We start from the raw sequence: 20,493 nt of genomic DNA, 5'->3' as shown, positions 1-20,493 counted from the left end.
AGCCCCCTCGCCAATGTACTTCCGGTGCTGTGACCCGTGTTTACTGTCTGTCTAGTCAGTCTAGTCAAAAATAGACCCAACAGCCCGCTGTAAAAACTATACTCCCCGCCGCTGCCTAAATTCAAACGGTCGGTCGCTACAGGGATTAGTCGATATCTTTTAAACATGCATTCGGCCACAGCAGACAGCTTTCGACATTTTTGCATGGAGAACGATTTTCCACAACGGAGGCAACAACAAGTGAGCTAGCTAGCTGGTGTCGTCGCTAACGTTACCTTGGTGCTCGTTCGTCGTTCTCTCCTGTTAGTTACTGGACTGTCAGTTACAGAACAGCAGGCTGTCAGACAGGTGGACTCGGCAAACCGCGACCGTTAAAAACGGAGTCCCTCGACGGTTAGCAAGCAAAGTGTCAGTTTTCCGTGGTGTAAAATACGCCGGTCTCGTTTGAATAAGCTAAAACTACATGGCAATGGCCAGGAGTTTCCTAAACACGGTAAGTTTGTATTTGTACACAGTAGTTGTATAGCTAATTTGTATAACGTATTTATGATGCACTCGTGTTATGACTTGAAAAATGCTATTTTAGGAAATGGCGCTATATACATCTACATCAACGACCATGCCCTTTGTGTTTCAGGATGATGCATCTCCAGCGGCTCTGACAGACCTGTGTCTGACTTATGTGAGCCAAAATCTGGAGTGTTTCTGTGTGAAGCGCCCTGATGGCTCCCTGTGCTTCCTAGAGGCTGTACTCTTCCCTCAGGAGTTAGCAGACCAGTTGCTGGCCAAGATGGCCACTGAAGGTAAACCTGGGCCAGTTTAGAGCTGTTGATGTCTGAGCCTATAAGACCACTGCAGTGAAAATCTATAGTCTGTAACACAGTTAAATCAAGAAATAAATTCTTAATGTGCATCCATCTTAGTGACTTCCAATAGTTTATTCTGTACCTTAAAAAAAAAGAGGAGAGAAAAATGTGTTATATCATTGAGCCACTCAGTCTGATGGTATGGTGTCACCTAAACCAAAACACTGTCCTAGGTAAGCAGAGGCAGTATTGACTAGACTCAGTCCTGCATGAACCCAAAGATGAACCTTAACTGAAGTTCATTCCACTTCAGGTCCGTTGAATGACAGCACAGTGGGTGTATTTCGGAACTGCGAGTACCTGCGGCTGAGACGAGCCTGCATCCGTACAGCACGGATCTCTGCGGAGGCCTTCCAGAAAGCCCTCTGCCCTCACAGACTGCTGGAGCTGGATGCTGCCAGGGTCAACGCAGACCTCACTATTCCTGATATTCTACAGGGTCTGGCCACCAATAAATATTGTCAGGTAAAGTGAGAGAGACCACTCTTTCCTCCCTTGTGATTTCATTGGAAACCTTTATTCTTATCAAAATTTGTTATTTGTTCTTTTGTTTTGTCCTCAAACACCCTGCAGGAGTCCCTCCAGCGACTTGTCTTAACTGGTCTCACTATGTCCTCTCTGGAAGAACCAATCCGGTATCGCTTCAGCTCCCTGCAGGGCCTCCGCTCCCTCTCTCTTGCCAATGTAGACTTCTATGACTCTGGGCTTGTCGACGTGTGTTCCCTGCCTCGGCTGGAGAGCCTCGATCTCTCCAACACTTCAGTTACCAACCTGAGCCCCTTGCTGGGCCTGAAGGAGCGTCTGCGCTCACTAACACTACACCAGCTGAAAAGGCTGGAGATGAGCACTGCTCAGCTGCTGGGAGTCATTGGCCAATTGGATGTATTGCAGGTTAGCGGAAGAATGGAGCTGAGCTTTGAGCTGTGTGTCTACTATTAAACCTGTTTCTATTGATTGATTAATTGATCGGCACTTTCTCAGAGACTTCACCAGCCATGCTTAAAAATATTATTGTCTGTGTTTGTGTGAAACCCTGCCTATGCAGCACCTGGACATCAGCGATGATAAGCAGTTTACCTCTGACGTGGCTCGTCAACTTCTAGGACAGCCGGGGATCCTGCCCGCTCTTGTGTCTCTGGATGTGTCGGGGAGGAAACAGGTGTTTGGAATGTTATTGTAAAAAACAGTTTGTGTATGTGTCCAACACATAAAAACATATAAACTCATTCATACACGAGTAGTTTTTCGAGTAGTAATTCGATTGCAAACAAAGCAAACAGGCTATAGAGACAAGGTGTAATTTCTAACATGATGACGATGTTGCAGGTGACAGATGCAGCTGTTAAGGCATTTGTTGAGGAGAGACCAGGGATGACCTTTATGGGACTTCTGGCTACAGATGCTGGATTTTCTGACTTCCTCTCTGGAGAAGGAAATCTAAAGGTAGATATAGGTGCATACATAAAAATTGATAATTGCATAGAAATTCATGTTCGTAAACATAAACTGTCTTTCATGTGTAAACAGGTAACAGGAGAAGCCAACGAGACCCAGATCTGTGAGGCCCTGCGACGCTACAGTGAGAGGGAAGGTTTTGTGAGAGAGGCTCTGTTCCATCTGTTCAGCCTGACCCATGTCATGGAGAAACCGAGGCCTGACATCCTCAAGGTAAACACACATTATTGTACTTGGAATTTAAGTAATTTTTGTCATTTCATTAAGACTAAATTAGTTGTGCCTTATCTTGAAGAAAACAAATTATCTTATTCTATTGTTTTATCACATACACTTAATGCACTCACATATTATGCAGTTAGGGTATGCATGTGTGCATGTTATCCTATTATATCGTTTGATTATTATTAGTTGTCTGTTAAAAAGCAGGATTTTGCTGTTTATGTTTATTTTCTCCATTAATCAAGTGATTGTTTGGTTTGTGAAAATTCTGAAACTAGTGAAAAATGATCCTGTCACAGTTATCAAAGTGACAATGTTCACAGTGCTTGTTTTGTCCAATTAATAGTACAGAGCTCAAAATTATTACAAATACATTCAAATCCTAAGTAATTAAAATTAAAAACATTTGTGAAGCTGCACTTTTATGGCAGACCAACAAATTAATTTTGGACTCTGTATCTCTACCAAATATTTATCTGATAAGTGACGGAGTGTCCTCCTCCTACCTCTTACAGTGTATTGTGTCAAAGTCCTTCACCCTGACTCCACTTACGCACACTTTGAGTTCCTCATCTGTTCCACTTAACATAATATTACTTCCCTCTTGTTTTTTTTTCTAGCTGGTAGTTTTGGGTATGAAGAATCACCCTGCCACTCTGAATGTCCAGCTGGCAGCCAGCGCCTGTGTGTTCAACCTGACGAAGCAGGACCTGGCAGCAGGAATGCCAGTGAGACTGTTGAGTACCGTTACTCAGCTTCTGCTGGAGGCCATGAGGACGTTCCCCAACCACCAACAGGTAGCTTCATGCCCGCGCTGCTGTCGTAGTGGCATGCACCATGCATGCCATATCAATCACAAAAAACAGCAATAACTGCATTTGGGAAGTTGCTACACCTGATAGTTTACCAGCAAAGGGAACTTTGAGAGGCTGAGCTGGGGTTTGAGGCCTTGTCTGAGTCTAAAGCAGTGGTCTGTCCATGCACTGTCAGTGTCCACTTTTCCTTCTCAGAAATTAGTTTTTCACTGCCTGTGAAAATGGACGTGTGGCGTGGGAGTGTGTGAAAAGTAGGTTATCAGTTGCTTGAGTCTCACAGTCAATGCGTGAGAGTTGGCAGTCCTGTGTGACTCATAAAGAACCAAAACCTCCGCCTCCTTGGTGGAGTTAGGTAGAGATATCATTATGGATTTTCCATGTTTATTAGGAGGCTGTTCTCACTGATATAGGCTCATGAAAATAACAATTTTAATCAAGTGAAAATATTAAACAATAATAGGCTAATTAGGCCTAAATAAGCTTTTTTTGGGTTTTGTTTTGTTTTTTTATTTGAATGTCCGGCCACCACAGTGTACACTTTCAGCCTTAGAAAAATGTAGTTGAGGACCCCTGGTCTAAGGGGTCAGACAGGGTGGTGACTGCAGATCAGGTTGGGACACTGCGGTAGTTTGGAGGAAAAAGAAGTGCGCTATTGTGAAAATTCTGATGTTTTGGGGAACTTCCCACAGCCAAAAAAAACTGCAGCTTCCTTTTTCTGTTTTCCTCACAATGGATGGAGATAAGAGCTTCGCGTAAGCAAATTTAAAATACAGTGCAATGCAAGACCATTGTGCTCATAATGAAATCTTAATATCAGTGTGGCCTTCACTGGAACCACATGCAATGATCTGGTCAGAACTGGGAAGATGCATTTTGGATTACTGGTTGTGGAAAGTGACATGTACAGTTATAGAGCATGTGCACTTACTGGATACTGTATTTTTGAATAATTTCTAAATGTATTTGAATAAACTGGGAACAATGACAGCGCATATAACATTAACTTTTCACAATCACACGAGTGATTGACGAGAGGCAAGGTAGTTTCTGCCTTGCACAGGCTCCAAGTCAGACATGAGATAATATTCCTGTACACACATTTTACTGGGCCTGTAAACACGAGCACGAGCAGAAAAGTACGTTCACAGATTGTGTGAGGTCTTTGCAGATGATGTAGTCAGCTGATGTAATTCAGGTTCTGGGCTGATGCCTGTTTTGGTTTCTCTGTCTACAGCTGCAGAAGAACTGCCTGCTGTCTCTGTGCAGTGATCGCATTTTGCAGGAGGTTCCATTCAACAGGTGAGAAACACTTTACTATATATTATATATTTACTATATACTTTACTATAGTACTTTAATATCATTTTAACCTGTAGTAATCATGTATCTTTCAAATAGTTACAGACATTCTAAAAAGCACTAAATATATACAGTAAAAGATTGAAACAGTGAGTATGTGTCAGCGGAAGCAGAACAGGAAACCAAAAAATAACACTATAAACGTGTCATAACATTAAAACAAATCTGTCAAAGATGTATTATGTTTACAGTTAAAATATTTTGTTCTCTTTCCACTTGGAAGGTTTGAAGCTGCCAAACTAGTGATGCAGTGGCTCTGCAACCATGAAGACCAGAACATGCAGAGGATGGCAGTGGCTATCATTTCCATACTGGCTGCTAAGGTATATTACTGTGCTGTGTTATTCGTGCATTCTTAGCATGTTTGTTGGGTTCCTGGCTTCCTAAACTCATTTGCTTTTTCCAGTTGTCCACAGAGCAGACGGCTCAGCTGGGAGCAGAGCTGTTCATAGTGAAGGTAAGATTCTCATCTCTGCTCTATTCTCTGGCGCCTTTACTAATTTACCAAAAAAGGCAAAATATCATAGCAAATATGCTCCCTTCCCCCTACAGCAACTGCTCCACATTGTGCGTCAGAAGGCTACTCAGGGCATGGTGGACGCCACCCTCAAATTTACACTGAGTGCACTCTGGAACCTCACTGATGAATCACCAACAACCTGCCGCCATTTTATTGAGAACCAGGGCCTGGACCTATTTATTAAAGTTCTAGAGGTATGCAGAAATGTCAGCTTGTACATGTAAATAAACAATAAGCTCAACATAGAACACAACTCAGAGCAGATTACCCTACTAGTTAATCACTACGTGTTGCTCTGTATAAGTATGTATGCCTTTAGGGTGGGCTGACTCACTTGTTTTGTTTCATTCCTCCCCCACTCCCACCATCCCCCTCTGCAGTCCTTCCCCAATGAGTCTTCTATTCAGCAGAAGGTTCTCGGGCTGCTGGTGAGTTTACTGCTTTCTCGTTACCCTTTAGAAAAACACACTGTTGAATAAATTTGCAACATTAAGACATCATTATTCCCGTTTCACCTTTTGTCGTGCAGAACAACATAGCAGAGGTCGGGGAGCTGCATGGAGAGCTGATGGTGCAGGGGTTCCTGGACCACATCAGGACTCTGCTGCACAGCCAAGAGGTGGAGGTCAGCTACTTCGCTGCAGGCATCCTTGCCCATCTGACGTCACGAGGAGAGGAAGCCTGGACACTCAGCCCTGATCTTCGGTCCTCACTGCTGGAACAGCTGGTAGGAATCATCTAATGCACATAAACACTGTACACGGTCATTCTGAAAAGTTGATTTGAGTCTTCTGCATTTGTGTTTCTCCTCAGCATGATGTCATAATGAAGTGGCCCCCACCTGAGTGTGAAATGGTGGCCTACAGGTGAGATGCAGCTCTCTACAGTAATAATGCAGCTGAAAAACAAATACTTCATTTTCATATTGTATTTAAAATCTATTTTTAAGAGAGCATCTTGAAAAACATGTCCTTATAATGTTCTTGATGTACTGAGCTTTATCCTTTTGTTTGTGTAAACTGGAGTCAGACACACAGGCAAAACCTTAGCATGAACATGTGACATACAGTACATACTAAACATATCCTTGTTGTTTCTCATTCTGTAGGTCATTTAACCCCTTCTTTCCTTTACTGGAGTGCTTTCACACCCCCGGTGTCCAGCTGTGGGCAGCCTGGGCCATGCAACATGTCTGCAGCAAGAACGGTGAGACACATGCACATGTACATACAAAACCAAATGTTATTCTAGTTTCATACATTTGCCCATTCACAAATCATTCAATGACATCTGATTGAGCTTCACCTACGCTAACCTCTAACAAATTTAATCGTGTATCACCCCGTGTGTCTTGCAGCCGCTCGCTACTGCAGCATGTTGTTAGAGGAGGGCGGCCTGCAGCAGCTGGAGCTCGTTCATACACACCCACAGACCCACGCAGACGTCAAACTGATGGCTAAGAGCATTCTGGAGAGCCTGCAGAACCACAGAGCCCGCACTGGCCAGACTGCACCGACACAGACAAATCGCCGCGTGCCGCCACAATAACCACACAGAGGTAAAGACTCGCACGCCAGTGGTCATTTGTCTCATTATGGCTGGAGAGTTTTGATCCTTTCTCATTTTCTCTTTCAGAAAATGAGACTCCCTGACCAAGAGGACATAAACTGGGATTTTGTATGTGTGTGCGCATGTATATATGCGTATCCCACACACAAACACACTTTATCAAGAATCCCTCGAAAATTAAAACATTAAAGGACAAAGACTACGCAATTCTTTGCACACACACACACACACACACACACACACACACACACTAACTTTATTTATTTTCTTTGTATTTGTTTCAAAACAAAAAGATTTCTGTGTGTGCTAATCTTGTGATTATAAAAAAAAAAATCATCATGAGAAGTGTTGGTCAGTTAAGCTCAAGTCTCAACATGAGGTTCGTGTCTGCGCTCGCTCTCTTTAGTCTGACATTGGCATCATGATGATTTTCATACCAAAAACATGTGCACACATACGACTTTCAGTTTGGGATTGGACCCCCACAAGCTCGTCGAGGGTCGACACCATCCGACTCCTGTACGTTACTGAGGGCTCTGGTTGTCCGAATTGGCTGACTAGCTTCTTATACACGCATGACGCTGCTGTGAGCTCAAGCATGCTGGAGTTTGTCTGAATGCTTGTACTGTTCATTTTAGGAATGCCTGCTTGTTTGTTTAAAGCCGTGTTCTGTCCACTGAAACCCACGCCTCTGGGTCCACAATACTGCTGTTGCTCTCCTCTTCAGTTAGTCTTCTATCGGCAACTGCCTTTGATTTGATTTGACAGGACACTTGCCAAGGGTGTGTTCAGTGGGTTCAAATGTTCCCAACATAAAAGCTGAAAACCTAAATTATAGAGAAGTTTCCTTTTCTGTACATTTGGCAGCCCTTAAATCAGTGGCCAAACCCAGCAGTCGAAATTATCCTGCCAGTTATGTCTGGTGGAGTGCAAAAATGCTCTCTGGACACAAACGGCAATAATGATATGGTCAGTATTATCATGATGGATGTACATGTATGGATTCAGAGCTGTTTTCTCTTTGAGAAACTCATATATATATATATATATACATATATACATATATATATATATATATTGGTATGTTCGCTGTGCTTCCCAACGTGTCCTGATGTCTTAAAGACAGAGACAGCAGTTGGGTGTGAGCATGTGTGTGTATGTACGTCTGTGCAAGTAGCTACATCTTTAAGAGTGTATGTAAGTTGTACATAATAGAAAATGAGAGAGAAATAGTAACCATTCGTTCAGGACTGGTTGAAAATTGGCTGCATGGAAACTATTATACTGTATGTTGCGTTGTTTTGTTTATCTGATGAAGAACAAAGGAGGGGTTTATCCGGAGACTGGGGATGTTACCGGAAGTATTCAAGAGTATTTTTCTGTTCTAAAACGACTGGCCGTGTGACATCAGTATCCTCCTGGATGCCATTTACCGGGTATTCTTCTGCTGTCCAGAGAAGCCTCCATTTGCTGTACGGACACCCACCTTCTCCCTTTTCATCTGCGGTCTTGACTCTCATTAAGGCCCCACCATCATTCTCTATGCAATCGTGACTAATGTTGCTTCTACAAACTGCTGTCAAACCCGTGATACAACCGTGCTGACTCTTAAAAAAACACTGAGGCTTCAGCAGGAACAATGCCCGGTCGCAGGACTTGTATAACTTGTATGTCAGTGGAAGTGAAGTTATATATATTGGGCTACTAAATGGTACTTTAAAACAGCTGACAGCAAAGCATACATCACCTCATCTGCTCAGTGAATTATGGCCTTATTGTTTTCTGCACATTGCATCAGTTGTTGTTGGAGCTTGCTAATGCTATGCATGTGTCCTCGGCTGATCTCATCGGCTTGAACAAGGGCAAAGAGCAGCAGACGACACAGAATACGTTTTTGTATTTTTCTGTTGCTCCTCATAATTTTACATTGTTTAGTTGAGCCTCTGAACATGTCCCTGGATGAAAGCCAGTTTAATTTTTCATGAGAGTTTAAATCAGATTGAAGATGCAAAAAGTCCAGATACTGTATGTCTGCTATGACTGTGCCATGTTGCTGCTGAGAGTCACGTTTTCAAGTTTGGAAATAAAGAATGTACATTCCCATAAAACTGGATATGACGCTTGGGTCGCCTTTTTATTCCAGAGATGAGCTTCACATCACCTGTGTTGATAAAACAGTATAAACCTTCTACTTTTCAGTCATGTTCCATTGGTCGCGAAAGCAAACAGTCACCACTGAGAACTCACACGGACTTTAATTAACATATCGACACTGGCTGGTGTGCACATAAACAATCAATGGGAGTTAACCTATCAGACATGAGGTTATGGAGAGCGGTGGTACGTCTGTGTGAGATAGAAATTCAATAGCTCCAAAGAGTTTATTCCCCGGTGTACCGCGGGGGTCTCTTCTCTATGAAGGCCGCCATACCCTCCTGTCTGTCCCGCGTAGGGATGACCTGAAAAGAGAGGGCAAGAGGTCACAGCAGATGATCTGACTAGAGGCAGCCTCAGAGGGCTTCACAGGCAGAGTCTGAGAGAGAGCGTCAAAGCTCACTGCAGTGCTCATACTGAAGTTTTAGGGGTTACAAAGCATCATCCACGTCATGGGTCCTTTTAGAGTTAAGGTTCAGAGGAAATATCATGCAAAATCATAGCGAGTATTTCAACATTAAGTAAGCACTGGAGGTCTTACCCGAGCGTAACACATCCTCTCTATTGCCATTGCTGAACCAATGTCAACCTGGAAGAGACAGATTTCAGTCACTGCTTTCACTGATGTTAAAAAATAAAAATAATTAAATAAATAATGATGTACCTCAACGCCTCTGTTAATTGCCTCTTTCGCCATCCGCACTGCGACAGGCCCCTGGGCAGCAGAAATGAAAGGGAGTTAGATGCTTCATAAGACAGCATATACGAAGTGTTAAATATATATACAACACAGATTCCAAAAAAGCTGGGATGCTGCGATGACTTGCTAATCCTTTTTGATCTAACTGAATTGAAAACAGCACAAAGACAATATATTTAATGTATGACCTCATCAGCTTCATTGATTTTTTTGACAGAAGCAACAAAAAGACTGGGAAAGTCGTGGAATGCTCCAAAAACACCTGTTTGGAACATTCCACAGGTAAACAGGTTCATTGGTGACAGGTGATAGTACTACTCAGCCTCTGAAAACACTTGCATTATATTCTATGACTCTGGAGGAGCTTTGTCAAATCTAAAATTAACCCTGATGATGTCACAGTGATGTCATCAAGGATATCTTGCATACATTTGTAACAGGAAGGCTAAATTACAAGCTGGGAACATGGAGTTTGAAAGATGTAGATGTTTGTAGGGCAGGGAGGGTCTAATAAAAGACACAGCCAAGTTGCATTATGGGAAATGTGGGATCAAGCGTTTTTAGAGCTGGATATCTCTGTCTCTGTAGGATGAATTTTTTTTATTTCTAATCTGTTTCTTGTGAATCCTTCAACTTTACAATTTAAATAGCGCTCAAATTCAACTGTAGGGACTCCACAAATGTCAGCAGCCGACTCGAGAGGCTGCTTCTCCTGTCATGTCCAGGCAGGAAGCAACAACAACATTAAGGAAATGACCGTAGAGCTGATTATCTCCTCCATCCTTCCTCACTTTCATTCAATGCAAACTCCTGTCAATCATACAACCCACACCAACAAAAGCATGTTAATGGTTAATGTGTGTGTGTGTGTGTGGTGCTATTTGTGGTCCATTTCTCCACTTGACTGCCACTCTGGCCCTGCCAACTGCGGGCATCTGAACTGGAGTGAAAGAAATATGGAGCGACAGAGGCCTGGAGAGAGGGGAGGGAGGGGGGAGAAAACACCAGGAAGAGAGAGAGAAAGGCAGAATTAAAAGAGGCGGACAAGAAAGCAGAGGAGAAGCAGGGAGGAAGAGCGCATCCTTGGCCTGGAGGAGGAGGGATGCATCGGAGCTGCAGCAGAGTGAAGAAGTGTGTGTTTGTATTCTGACCTGGGGCAGTATCTCTCTGGCCAGGCGGAGTGCCTCTCTGTAGGCAGCGTCTCCTGTCTGGTTCTGCTCTACAGCTCTGTTTACAAGCCCCATCTCCAGAGCTGTCTGCCCTCCCACACGCCTACCTGATAACGGACAGACAGCGAGAGAGTGTGATCCACAGCCCTCGCTGAACGATAGGCCCCCTGCATCTATAGCAACATGTCAGCATTTCTGTAACACCACCTGTGAAGATGAGCTCTTTGGCCAGAGTGATGCCCACCATCCGCGGCAGCCGCTGACTGCCCCCTGCAGGACAAACCGCATCAAGGTCAACTCCTGCACAGCTGTTTAGTCTCTCCACTTACACACTTTGCAAGGTCGTTATTTTTGTGACCTCTGCTCGGTCTTACCCGCCCCTGGGAGCAGCCCCCGTGTCGTCTCAATCAGACCCATCTGTGCCGAATGTGCTGAAACACACACAAACAGAGGACAGTTGAAGGTCTGCGCTGCCGAGTGCCATTAAGGCGGGGAGGAGCGTAAAGTCTGACTGATGCCTCTGTCAGAGCAACAGACGCAAACACCTGCTCACCTAGCTCGTCAGCGCTCGGCCAATCGCCGAGCTGCCACGACTGATTTAGCCAATCGCATGTTTGTTCGGCTACGTGAACAGCTGGGCAGATGTGGCATCACCCAGATATCATTAGTCCCAGAGCTCAGCAGCAGATCATTAGTGCTGGGAGAAAAACACACATCCCCAAAATGTCGACTTCTCAGGAGAACAGCAGATCTGTTATTAACCGCTGTGTTTTCCTAAAGTGTGTTTTTTAAAATACCTCAAAAGTTTAACTCCTTAAAATTAAGTTTTAGCCTTTTATTTCCCCTGAAGCAGCTTTCGGATCAAAAATCATCTGTCAGTATCACATACAGCATATTCTGCACAGGCTTGGAAGATGCAGTGTGTGATGATTAAAGTGAGTGAAATTTTAATAAGGAGGGCTTTTGATGGCTGCACCATTTCATCACATTATTTATGTCTTGTGCATTACTTGTTTTCCTCAAACTTAAGCGTGTGTTTCCTCGGTTCATAGATAAACAGATTTTATTAACCAAAGGAAAACATGAAAATCTCCAAAGTTTAGTTTGAGATTTTCACTTAATTAACAATCACAAAATTATTTTCACTTTCAGTTAATATGAAAAAAAGTTGTTCCATTAATCAATTAATTGTTTTGTTTATAAATGACAAAACAGTGAATGTCCACTATAATTTCCCAGAACAAGGTGCTCTGTTCAAATATCTTGTTTGACCAACAGTCCAAAATGAAAAGAAAAAGCATCAAATCCTTACATTCAATCAGCTAAAAATAGCATTTTTGTCTGGAAAGTGACTAAAATGAGGCAAAATAGTTGCTGCTTAATTTTCTTTAGATCAACTATTCAATTATCCAGCGAATTTCAGTCTGCTAATATTTATATGAGGACAAACAAATCTGATATTTTCACATGTAAAAATGACAATATACAAACTGGGTTTTGTCTGACCTAAGCTTTTTATTGATCAGATATTGTAAATACCAATATCTGTTCATAAATTAGATAGAAGATTTGATAAAAAGTCAGCCAGAAATTGTGTTGGAGAAGTGTTTTTTCTTTCCTAACTTGCTCATCATCTTGTGACCCCTCAAAATATCTCTTGTGACCCCTTGGGGCGTCCCGACGCCCAGGTTGAGAACTGCTATTCTAATCTACAGTGAATGGATAAGGGAGTTGTCAGTCCACAAAAATGGCCTTAAGTGGATGCTGCTATCCTCCACCATCCCGTTTAGACTCAGCCACTGATCTAATATGACTGGATCTGTGACAGCTGTGAAGAAAACATCACAGCCCCTTTCATACCCCATTACCATCACCTGAAGGGAGGAAAGAGGAATATCAGATGGACTCAGGCCTGATGCTGACTCATCCAGTTCAGGGTTGATGGGTGAAGGTTCAGAGGTCACTCACCAGCAGTGCGAAGGTCACAGGCCAAAGCCAGCTCCAGCCCACCTCCCAGGGCAGCGCCGTCCATCGCTGCGATGGTCGGCATGGGCAACAATGCTGCCAGGGGTGTGACAGTGAAAAGAGGAACGTTCACAAATGCATATAAATAAATAGCTGCTCAATCTTAACATGTTCTCTTCCTCACCTATCTGAGTCATTAGGGATCGCAGGCCGTGAACAAACAGATCAGACTCTGTGTTGTTCATCAGTTGTCTCTCTTTCAGGTCTGCACCTATGCGGACATGATGATGATGCACCATCACACATGTCATTTAGACAGCCGCTGATCACAAATCACACAACTTCACATGTTCCAGATAATACTTACCTGCACAGAAAACACCCGGCACTAAACTCCTGAAGACGACCACACGTGCTGCTGAGTCATTGGCCAGAGTGGAAACCAGCTCCCTCATCTGCACACACAGGACACGGTGTCTCAGTCACTGTGTGTGTGTGTGTGTGTGTGTGTGTGTGTGTGTATGTATGTGTGTGTGTGTGTGTGTGTGTGTGTGAGGTGACATCGAGGTCTGCTCACCTGTGACACGAACACATGGCCGAGGGCGTTTCTGGCTTTGAGTCGGCACATCAACACCTCCACTATCCCTGAGGAGGAGAAAGTAACAGGAGGCAGCAACTGAAAGTTCATGAAGCTTTAAATCAACTGACTGCTAAAAATGTGGGTTTATCAAGTATTAATGTCAGCATTTAGACTTCCTGCTGTGATCTTCTTGCACTAATCCATAACTTTCTACAGTCGAGTCAGTGTGGAAGCCTGATCCTGTCTGTGAAATAAATAAATAGAGACAATAGCAATAACTAAAAGAATATAAATAACATATTATGATTATTACTTGATTTGATGCAATTGCAATTTAATAGTAATTAAATAAAGAATGCAGTTCATCCACTAATTGATTAATCAATACATTATACATTTAAAGCAAAAATGCCATTAGATGGTTACAGCTTTTCAAATGTGAGAATGAGCTCCTTTTCTTTGTCTTATATCGTAATTGATTAAATAACTTTGGGTTTTGGAACATTTTTGGGGTCTCAAGAAACTGACATGAAAAATAAAAGGTATTTTTTCACTATTTCTTGACAATGAGTCCACAAATTGAGAGAATAGTAGATACGTTAATCAATAAAATCATCCCACTTTAATATTTCTATCAGCACCTGTGAGAATATACAGAGGTTGAAAGTACATTTATTGAAGTACAAATTTGAGGTACTTGAGTCTGTTCTTTTCATCCCCGTTTTCCTCGCTGTGCTCAGAGGGAAATATTGTACTTCACTACATTTACCTGACAGCCAGTTACTTGTACAGGTAGCTACTTTACAAAACAGGATTTTTGCAAAAAACATATGAAGAACTTAAAAAATATGATAGTTTATTAAACTACCCAACAAGTCCAGCTGAAACAATTAGTTGATTAATCAATTAGTCGCTTGATGGAAAATTAACTCTCAACTATTTTGATAATCGTTTAGGGCAAATTGACGGAAAAAATCAGATACAAAATAGTTCAAAATGAGCTCAACCTCAACCAAATAAAACTGTAAAATCCTGCTTTTTAGCATGAGTAATAAAAATATAATGATATAATATCCAGTATAACAGTCACAGGGGGCATTTTTCTGTATTAATACTTTTCACTTTTTAAAATACTTTTTAAGTAAATTTTCCTGAGGCTATATATATTCAATCAAGTAACATTTTCACTGCAGGACTTTTACTTGCAACAGAGTGTTTTTACATTGTATTAGTACTTTTACTGAAGTTAAGGGCGTGATTCTTCCTCCACCAATGGAAACAGAGCCTGTTCTTCCACACCTGTGTGAGCAACTGCGTCATACAGTAGATACAGGCTTTCGTACAGGTCTGAAGTTACTGTAGTACCAGATGGATGGCTCAAATGTGTACGTTCACAGTGTGGCCAGTTTGTCGGCGTGAATTTGAACAGTGTTGGATCACATGTGTGTCCCTACCATCGTCTTCCCCCTCTAAACGCTTTAAATGCGCCTCTACGGGATCTCCGGCCTGCGTGTGCTGCCTGCGGCTGTGTGCGCAACAGTACGCCGTCAGAGGGCGAGCGCCGCCGGCCAGCAGTCGCGCTCCGTCCCGGGGGAGCAGACGGGAAGTTCCGCCGTGCGTTTCCCGCAGAATCACACCCAGCCACGGCCTCACTGAGCACCTGGAGCCCGGCAGCCTGCGAAGGAGGGCCGTCATGCTTGCTGTCCCCTCACTGTTTAGTCTCCCGAAGCAGAAAGAAAAGTTCCAGGAAGTTTGGTGCGGATACCTGCCAGTGAGAGGCGGGACTGGGTCGCTCCTCCTTCACTTTCAAACTACTGATTCATTCACTCAGTGTGAGAATTAAAGGATAACGTGATTCTGCTCTGAACTGATGGCTGCATGCCTGAAATGTTGAAGTGGCTTTGGTTTTGTGCAATACTTTGGTAAAAAGGTTATTTTTGCAGTTTAGTAATTGTGAAAGTTAATTTTTCTTCTTCTGTCCACTCTTCCTCTACACACACACACACACACACACACACTGCCCTTGTGTCCTGTCCTGGACTGTCCAGTCTTTGGCCAGACAAAGCAGATTCGTTGAGGTAAGGTTTTCCGTCAGGCAGCCCATGTCTAGTCTGACCATACATTATTGAGCAGGTTTTCCAGGTTATGCAATTACACAGTCAGACAGTGACTCTGGTGGCACAACAGTCTGAACAAAGAGAGCCAGGCCTGTGTGCGTGCATATGATCCAGACATTTTAATAGAAATTCATCATTTATGAAACATTCCAAAGTTATTTTAGCATTCAGGTACATCAGATTTCATTAATATCGATCAGATTGCTTCCCTTCCGCCGCAGCCGGCACATTTCTGTTGTCCATTTTATTGCTGTCTGGCTTTGTTTACTCTTCCTAATTAACATGGATGTGAGTGACTCCGGCCAGTGAATCATTTTAATTTGTAACTGAGATGTACATTTATCAGAAGAGTGTAGGTAGCATTGTGCTGCAGGGTGTTGGGTTGGAAGGGTGAGCAGGATTAAGTGGGTGAAGTGAAACTGAAATTACAAATGAACAGAAGCACAGAAACCACATATATTTCTATTTATTTTAGATTCCACTGCTGACCTTAGACAGACTGGATGAAACAAAAAAAAGAGAGAATGGCCTGATGAGGCTTCATTTGAGAGGTAAAGAGAGACTCTTTCAGACTTGCGTCAGCAGATGGGTTTCTAAGGTTCTGCTTTGGATGGGAACGGTTCAGATTTGATGTCTGCGAGGTGTGTGTTCCGCTTCTCGTGTGTGTGTGTCTTGAGACGGAAAACTGATGGTAGATGACACTCGCCCTTTGAGTGCGAGGACAGAAACTGAGCCTGATGGACTGTGACGGACACAGCCAGTCTGTCCCAGGACACGATCCGCAGGTTGGACACACATATGGGAACGCAGACTCTGAGACACACACACACACACACACAGTTTGCAATGTTTGCCGTTAATGTCGTGTCCTCCCTCCCAAGAGCTTTCTGCAAGCCCTGCCTGCAGCATTGTTTCCTGGCTTCAAGTGGACAGATTCGCATCCCCTCCTATCAAACATCTTGGGTATGGCACCCTTTACCTTCAGCAATTCCCCTCCAATCCTGCAGGGGTCAGTCTTGTATCAGAGGGTAGATTGGAGGAGCATGTAATCCTGTTGCTCCTTTGCTGCCTTTGCTCATGTCATTTCACTATAGGTCTCTACTGGCTGATTCCTTCCTCACCGGCCCACAGTGTCAGTGACTACTGGAGTTCACATGAGCAAGTCCCACAATCCTTCTCTCCGTCTCCTCGCTCTTCCTCTCTTGCCGTCAGAGGCAGGAGGTGATGTGAGCAGGGCGCAGAGTCGTGAGTAGACTGCAGCAGACGGCCCTCCGGCCTCAGCCACTTCAGCACCAGGGGCCGAGTTCAGGCAGGGAGGCCTGGTGACGGGGCACGAGGCCGGGCATGAGTCAGAGGGAGTGAGTGGCGTCCTGTTACTGGAGCTGTCCGTCAAGAACGAGACAGCACAGCGAGGTGCTCAGGGCGTGTACAGTGTGTTTGACCTTTGTGTCTGACGTTTTAGCACACAGATATCCTGTAATACTAACACACATAGTTCTGTTTCTTAACCTCAGTCTGCGTTCGTGGACTTCCAGCTATTTAAAAATAACATCCCTGAGGCCAGACTGTTTTTGACTCGTGTGAGGAGCTAATTATGAAACCAAAACAGTTGTGCAACACGGCCATGTTTGTTCTCATGCATTTCTATTGATATGTGTGTGTGTGTGAGTGTTTGCCGTGGTAGTGATGGAGATAAAGAACATGGGAGAAGATGTTTGAGGTGACTCAGATTTGTGTGTGTGTGTGTTTTGTGAGCGTGTGTGAAAAGGCGGGATTTGTCGGCTGCCATTATGTTAGAGCATTAACGCTACTAAAGTGCACAGGAGCCAGGTGGAGCAGATTAATGCCCTTTGCCCGATACTGCAGCACCGACAGCCATCACAGCCCGAGTAGAACCAACCCAGAACTCACTTTGTGACACTTGATATTCATCTATCACTGATCACTACAACGCTGTAAAAATGACACTTAAATGATAAGTCTGGTGCTATTCTACATTTTCTTATTGTAAACAAATCCCATTAAAAGAAGCCTGAAACCAGTAATGAATTGACACTGCTAACTTAGATATAGCATATGTATGTAGAACAACATGAGTCTGCAGCCATGCTCGGAGCTCTGTGAGACTGGACTCACTGGAGCAAAATGCTAAAGTTGGCATGCTAACGTGACAATGACAAAGCTAACAGCAGGTGTAACGTTGACCTAACATTTGCCAGTTTGCACAAAACACAAAGTACAGCAGAGCTGGTTGGGAATGTCGTTACTGCAGTTTTGCGGGTGTTTGGACAAAAGTGAAAATTTGAGCTGATAGCGGCACTAGAGGAGAAGTCAGGGGATCACCAGAGTCACGAGGAGTCATCCTCTGGGGACCACAAACATCTGCACAACTATGTAGCCTTCTTCAAAAATGAAAAACATTTTAAAGATTTTCGTCTTCAGTAGGAATGATTTGGCTTAAAGCTGAGAGCCACAGACAAGGCAGGCGAGTTGAAAAGTCACTGGAGATGCACTAACACATCACTGGTTTTCATCTTCTCCAGGTAAAATATACAATATCAGCTGCCGTATCTTTTAAAATATGTTCATGTTGTTTGGAGTTATGCCTAAAGTTTATTTTCCTTGCACAGCACTTCACAAAAGAAATTAGACCCTGTATATTGTTTGTAGTAATCCTGAGGCGTATTGGCATTATACTCACCCACACACAACCACACCATCCCGTCCAGAGGCAGTCAGGGTGACTGATCGCACTCTTGGTTCAATTACATTAGAATGATGGAGTTGGTTATGTGCAGAAAACAGAGCCTCAGACTTACAGCCTAAAAGATAGCGGAGCGAGATGGGAGAAGAGTTATGACCGTACTCAGCCACGGCGGGAGGAAGAGGAGTTATAGTTGCACATGGAAGGAGACAAAGAGGCAGAGCTCAGCCTGCATCCAAAGTGCTCTGCTGCTATGAAAAACTTTTACTTGTTGTCATTTAGTCCGGGGGTGCCTCCAAAGAGGGAGTATGTGTGTGAAGCAAAGGTGAGTGAGGCCTCTGATGGCAGCAGTGGCCCTCCCCTCAGGTCGGGGATCAGATCGGCTGTCTGGCGGCTGACAGCCGACACTGCGTAGACCTTTATTAAAAAATAAGCGTGTTTCGCTGCTGGGCCTGGCCGGTACACTCCACGCATGCACACACTCACAAGCACAGGCAGGGGACATCCATGCAGACAAGTATGACACCTCCCCACGTACTGCACACACATGATCACACAACACGAGAGCTGCAAGTCAAGCACAACTGTCACACACGCACACATACGTGCAAGTAGATGCACACAAGCGCCTGTGGAAGCTGACACCGTTCAGACCAGTCAGGGAGGAAAGTTACATTAATGATTCTGAACGCCTTTACCGAGGCAGTTATCTGCGAACCCGATCCAGCAGGGCCATTTAGACAGCAAACCCATGACAGAGGGAGCAGACAGGCCGACAGAAAGCGATGCTGATTAAATAGGCTCATTTTCCTCTGGGCCGCTGTGCTCTCTGTGGAGCTTTCCTTCAATAATCATACATCAGACTGAAGATAGACGTCCATGTCTGACCACAACAGCTCTGACGTGAAAAGCTGAGAAAAGGGCTGCCAGCGTCAAAGCAGTAATTTTCTCACAGTTAGCATGTTAATCCTTCACTCTGATGATTTAGATGTCTTTCAGTTGTCTGGATTATCTCAGGATGTCAGTCTGTCTCTCAGTCCGTCATCCTTTCTGGTCCAGACTTAAATATCTCAACAACTACTTGACGGGTTGCCATGAGTTTGGTGCAGACATTCGTGTCCCCCCTTTTGATGATTTGTAACGACATAATCCCCTTCTGTTGCATTTTGGGATAAAGGAGAAACATCAGCATGCTCACAAAGCTAAGATGGTGAGCATGGTAAACGTTACATCTGCTGGACATCATCATCATTGCAATGACATTAGCATTCAGCTCAAAGAACCACTGTCCTCAGATACAGCCTGTCAGAGAGCTTGTAAACTCTTCTTTGAAAAAGTTTTTTTTGGTTACAAATTTCAAATTATTACCTCACACTGTTAAAATAGGCCCAGAGTCATGGACTTGCATCAGGAAAGCTGTGACTTATGTTGCCTCATCGCAGTTTAAACTCAGTGACACAAACCTGATACCAAGAAAGTTGGGACGCTGTGTAAAACAGAAACAAAACAGAAACCACTTTGTGAACACATGATGGTATAAAGGAGATTAATACATGGACTCTGCATGTATTAATGCATTCTGTTTATTAATGCATTACGCAAAGACCCGGCTTTTTTGGAATCATAGATGTAATTGTGACAACTTGAATGAATGAATGAATAAATGACTTATTTTCCCCTTTAAAACTGTTTCATTTGAACCGTTTTTAAAATGCAGGAAAGGGTCAATTTCACAACAAAAATCAGAGAATAGAGAAAAATCCAAAAAGTAATCTACTACAAAATTTTGTTGACAGAATTTTTTTTTTATTATTCTACTTTTAATATTCTACCCAGTAATCGTCAAACAACAACCCCACAGGAGTCTGACCCTGATGGTCCCAGGTTGGAGACCACTGCGTATTTTAAAGGAATAGTCACTTTCTTGCCAAGAGTTAGATGAAAAAGATGAAAAGACTGATACCACTCTCATGTCTGTACACTAAATATGTAGCTGGAGCCAGCAGCTAATTATATTAGCTTAGCACAAAGAGTGGAAACAGGGGTAAACGTTAGCACATACACTCATAAAACAGCAAAATGTCATTTTTACACTTCTGCTTTTGTACCGATTAAATAAACGAGATACGACAAGTTTATTAGTGAGCTTTGGAGGTGCTGTTCTCTGTGCTAAGCTAAGCTAACTGACTACTGGCCGTGGATTCATAGGTGTTCAGACGTACTGATCTCCTCATCTGATACTCTGCAAGAAAGTCAAGAAACCTATTTCCCAGCATGTTGAGCTGTTCCTTTAAATCT

General features: G+C 43.4%; 2 protein-coding genes across 2 annotated transcripts; one reads left to right on the top strand and one right to left on the bottom strand.

Annotated features, from left to right (window-relative positions):
- Positions 1–24: 24 nt before the first annotated feature.
- On the top strand, positions 25–8,919 carry zyg11 (zyg-11 homolog (C. elegans)). The gene is made up of 18 exons (XM_041935049.1): positions 25–493; positions 638–803; positions 1,120–1,331; positions 1,440–1,757; positions 1,912–2,025; positions 2,193–2,309; positions 2,394–2,534; positions 3,164–3,340; positions 4,593–4,657; positions 4,941–5,040; positions 5,124–5,174; positions 5,270–5,431; positions 5,618–5,665; positions 5,767–5,964; positions 6,051–6,103; positions 6,346–6,443; positions 6,595–6,795; positions 6,873–8,919. The coding sequence occupies exons 1-17, from the start codon at positions 464–466 to the stop codon at positions 6,783–6,785; spliced, it is 2,241 nt and encodes a 746-aa protein (XP_041790983.1). The 5' UTR covers positions 25–463; the 3' UTR covers positions 6,786–6,795; positions 6,873–8,919.
- echdc2 (enoyl CoA hydratase domain containing 2) lies at positions 8,911–15,133 on the bottom strand. Its single transcript, XM_041935050.1, has 11 exons — positions 14,829–15,133; positions 13,372–13,439; positions 13,162–13,249; positions 12,979–13,065; positions 12,798–12,890; positions 11,204–11,260; positions 11,037–11,099; positions 10,812–10,936; positions 9,625–9,675; positions 9,502–9,549; positions 8,911–9,265 (listed from the first exon to the last, which is right to left on the bottom strand). Exons 1-11 carry the CDS (start codon positions 15,067–15,069, stop codon positions 9,188–9,190), a joined length of 999 nt encoding a protein of 332 aa, XP_041790984.1. The 5' UTR covers positions 15,070–15,133; the 3' UTR covers positions 8,911–9,187.
- Positions 15,134–20,493: the final 5,360 nt, after the last annotated feature.

Source organism: Chelmon rostratus, chromosome 4, assembly GCF_017976325.1.
Source record: "Chelmon rostratus isolate fCheRos1 chromosome 4, fCheRos1.pri, whole genome shotgun sequence".
NCBI lineage: Eukaryota > Metazoa > Chordata > Actinopteri > Chaetodontiformes > Chaetodontidae > Chelmon > Chelmon rostratus.
Note: the sequence above shows the minus strand (reverse complement) of the source record. Positions and strands in the feature narration are given on the sequence as shown.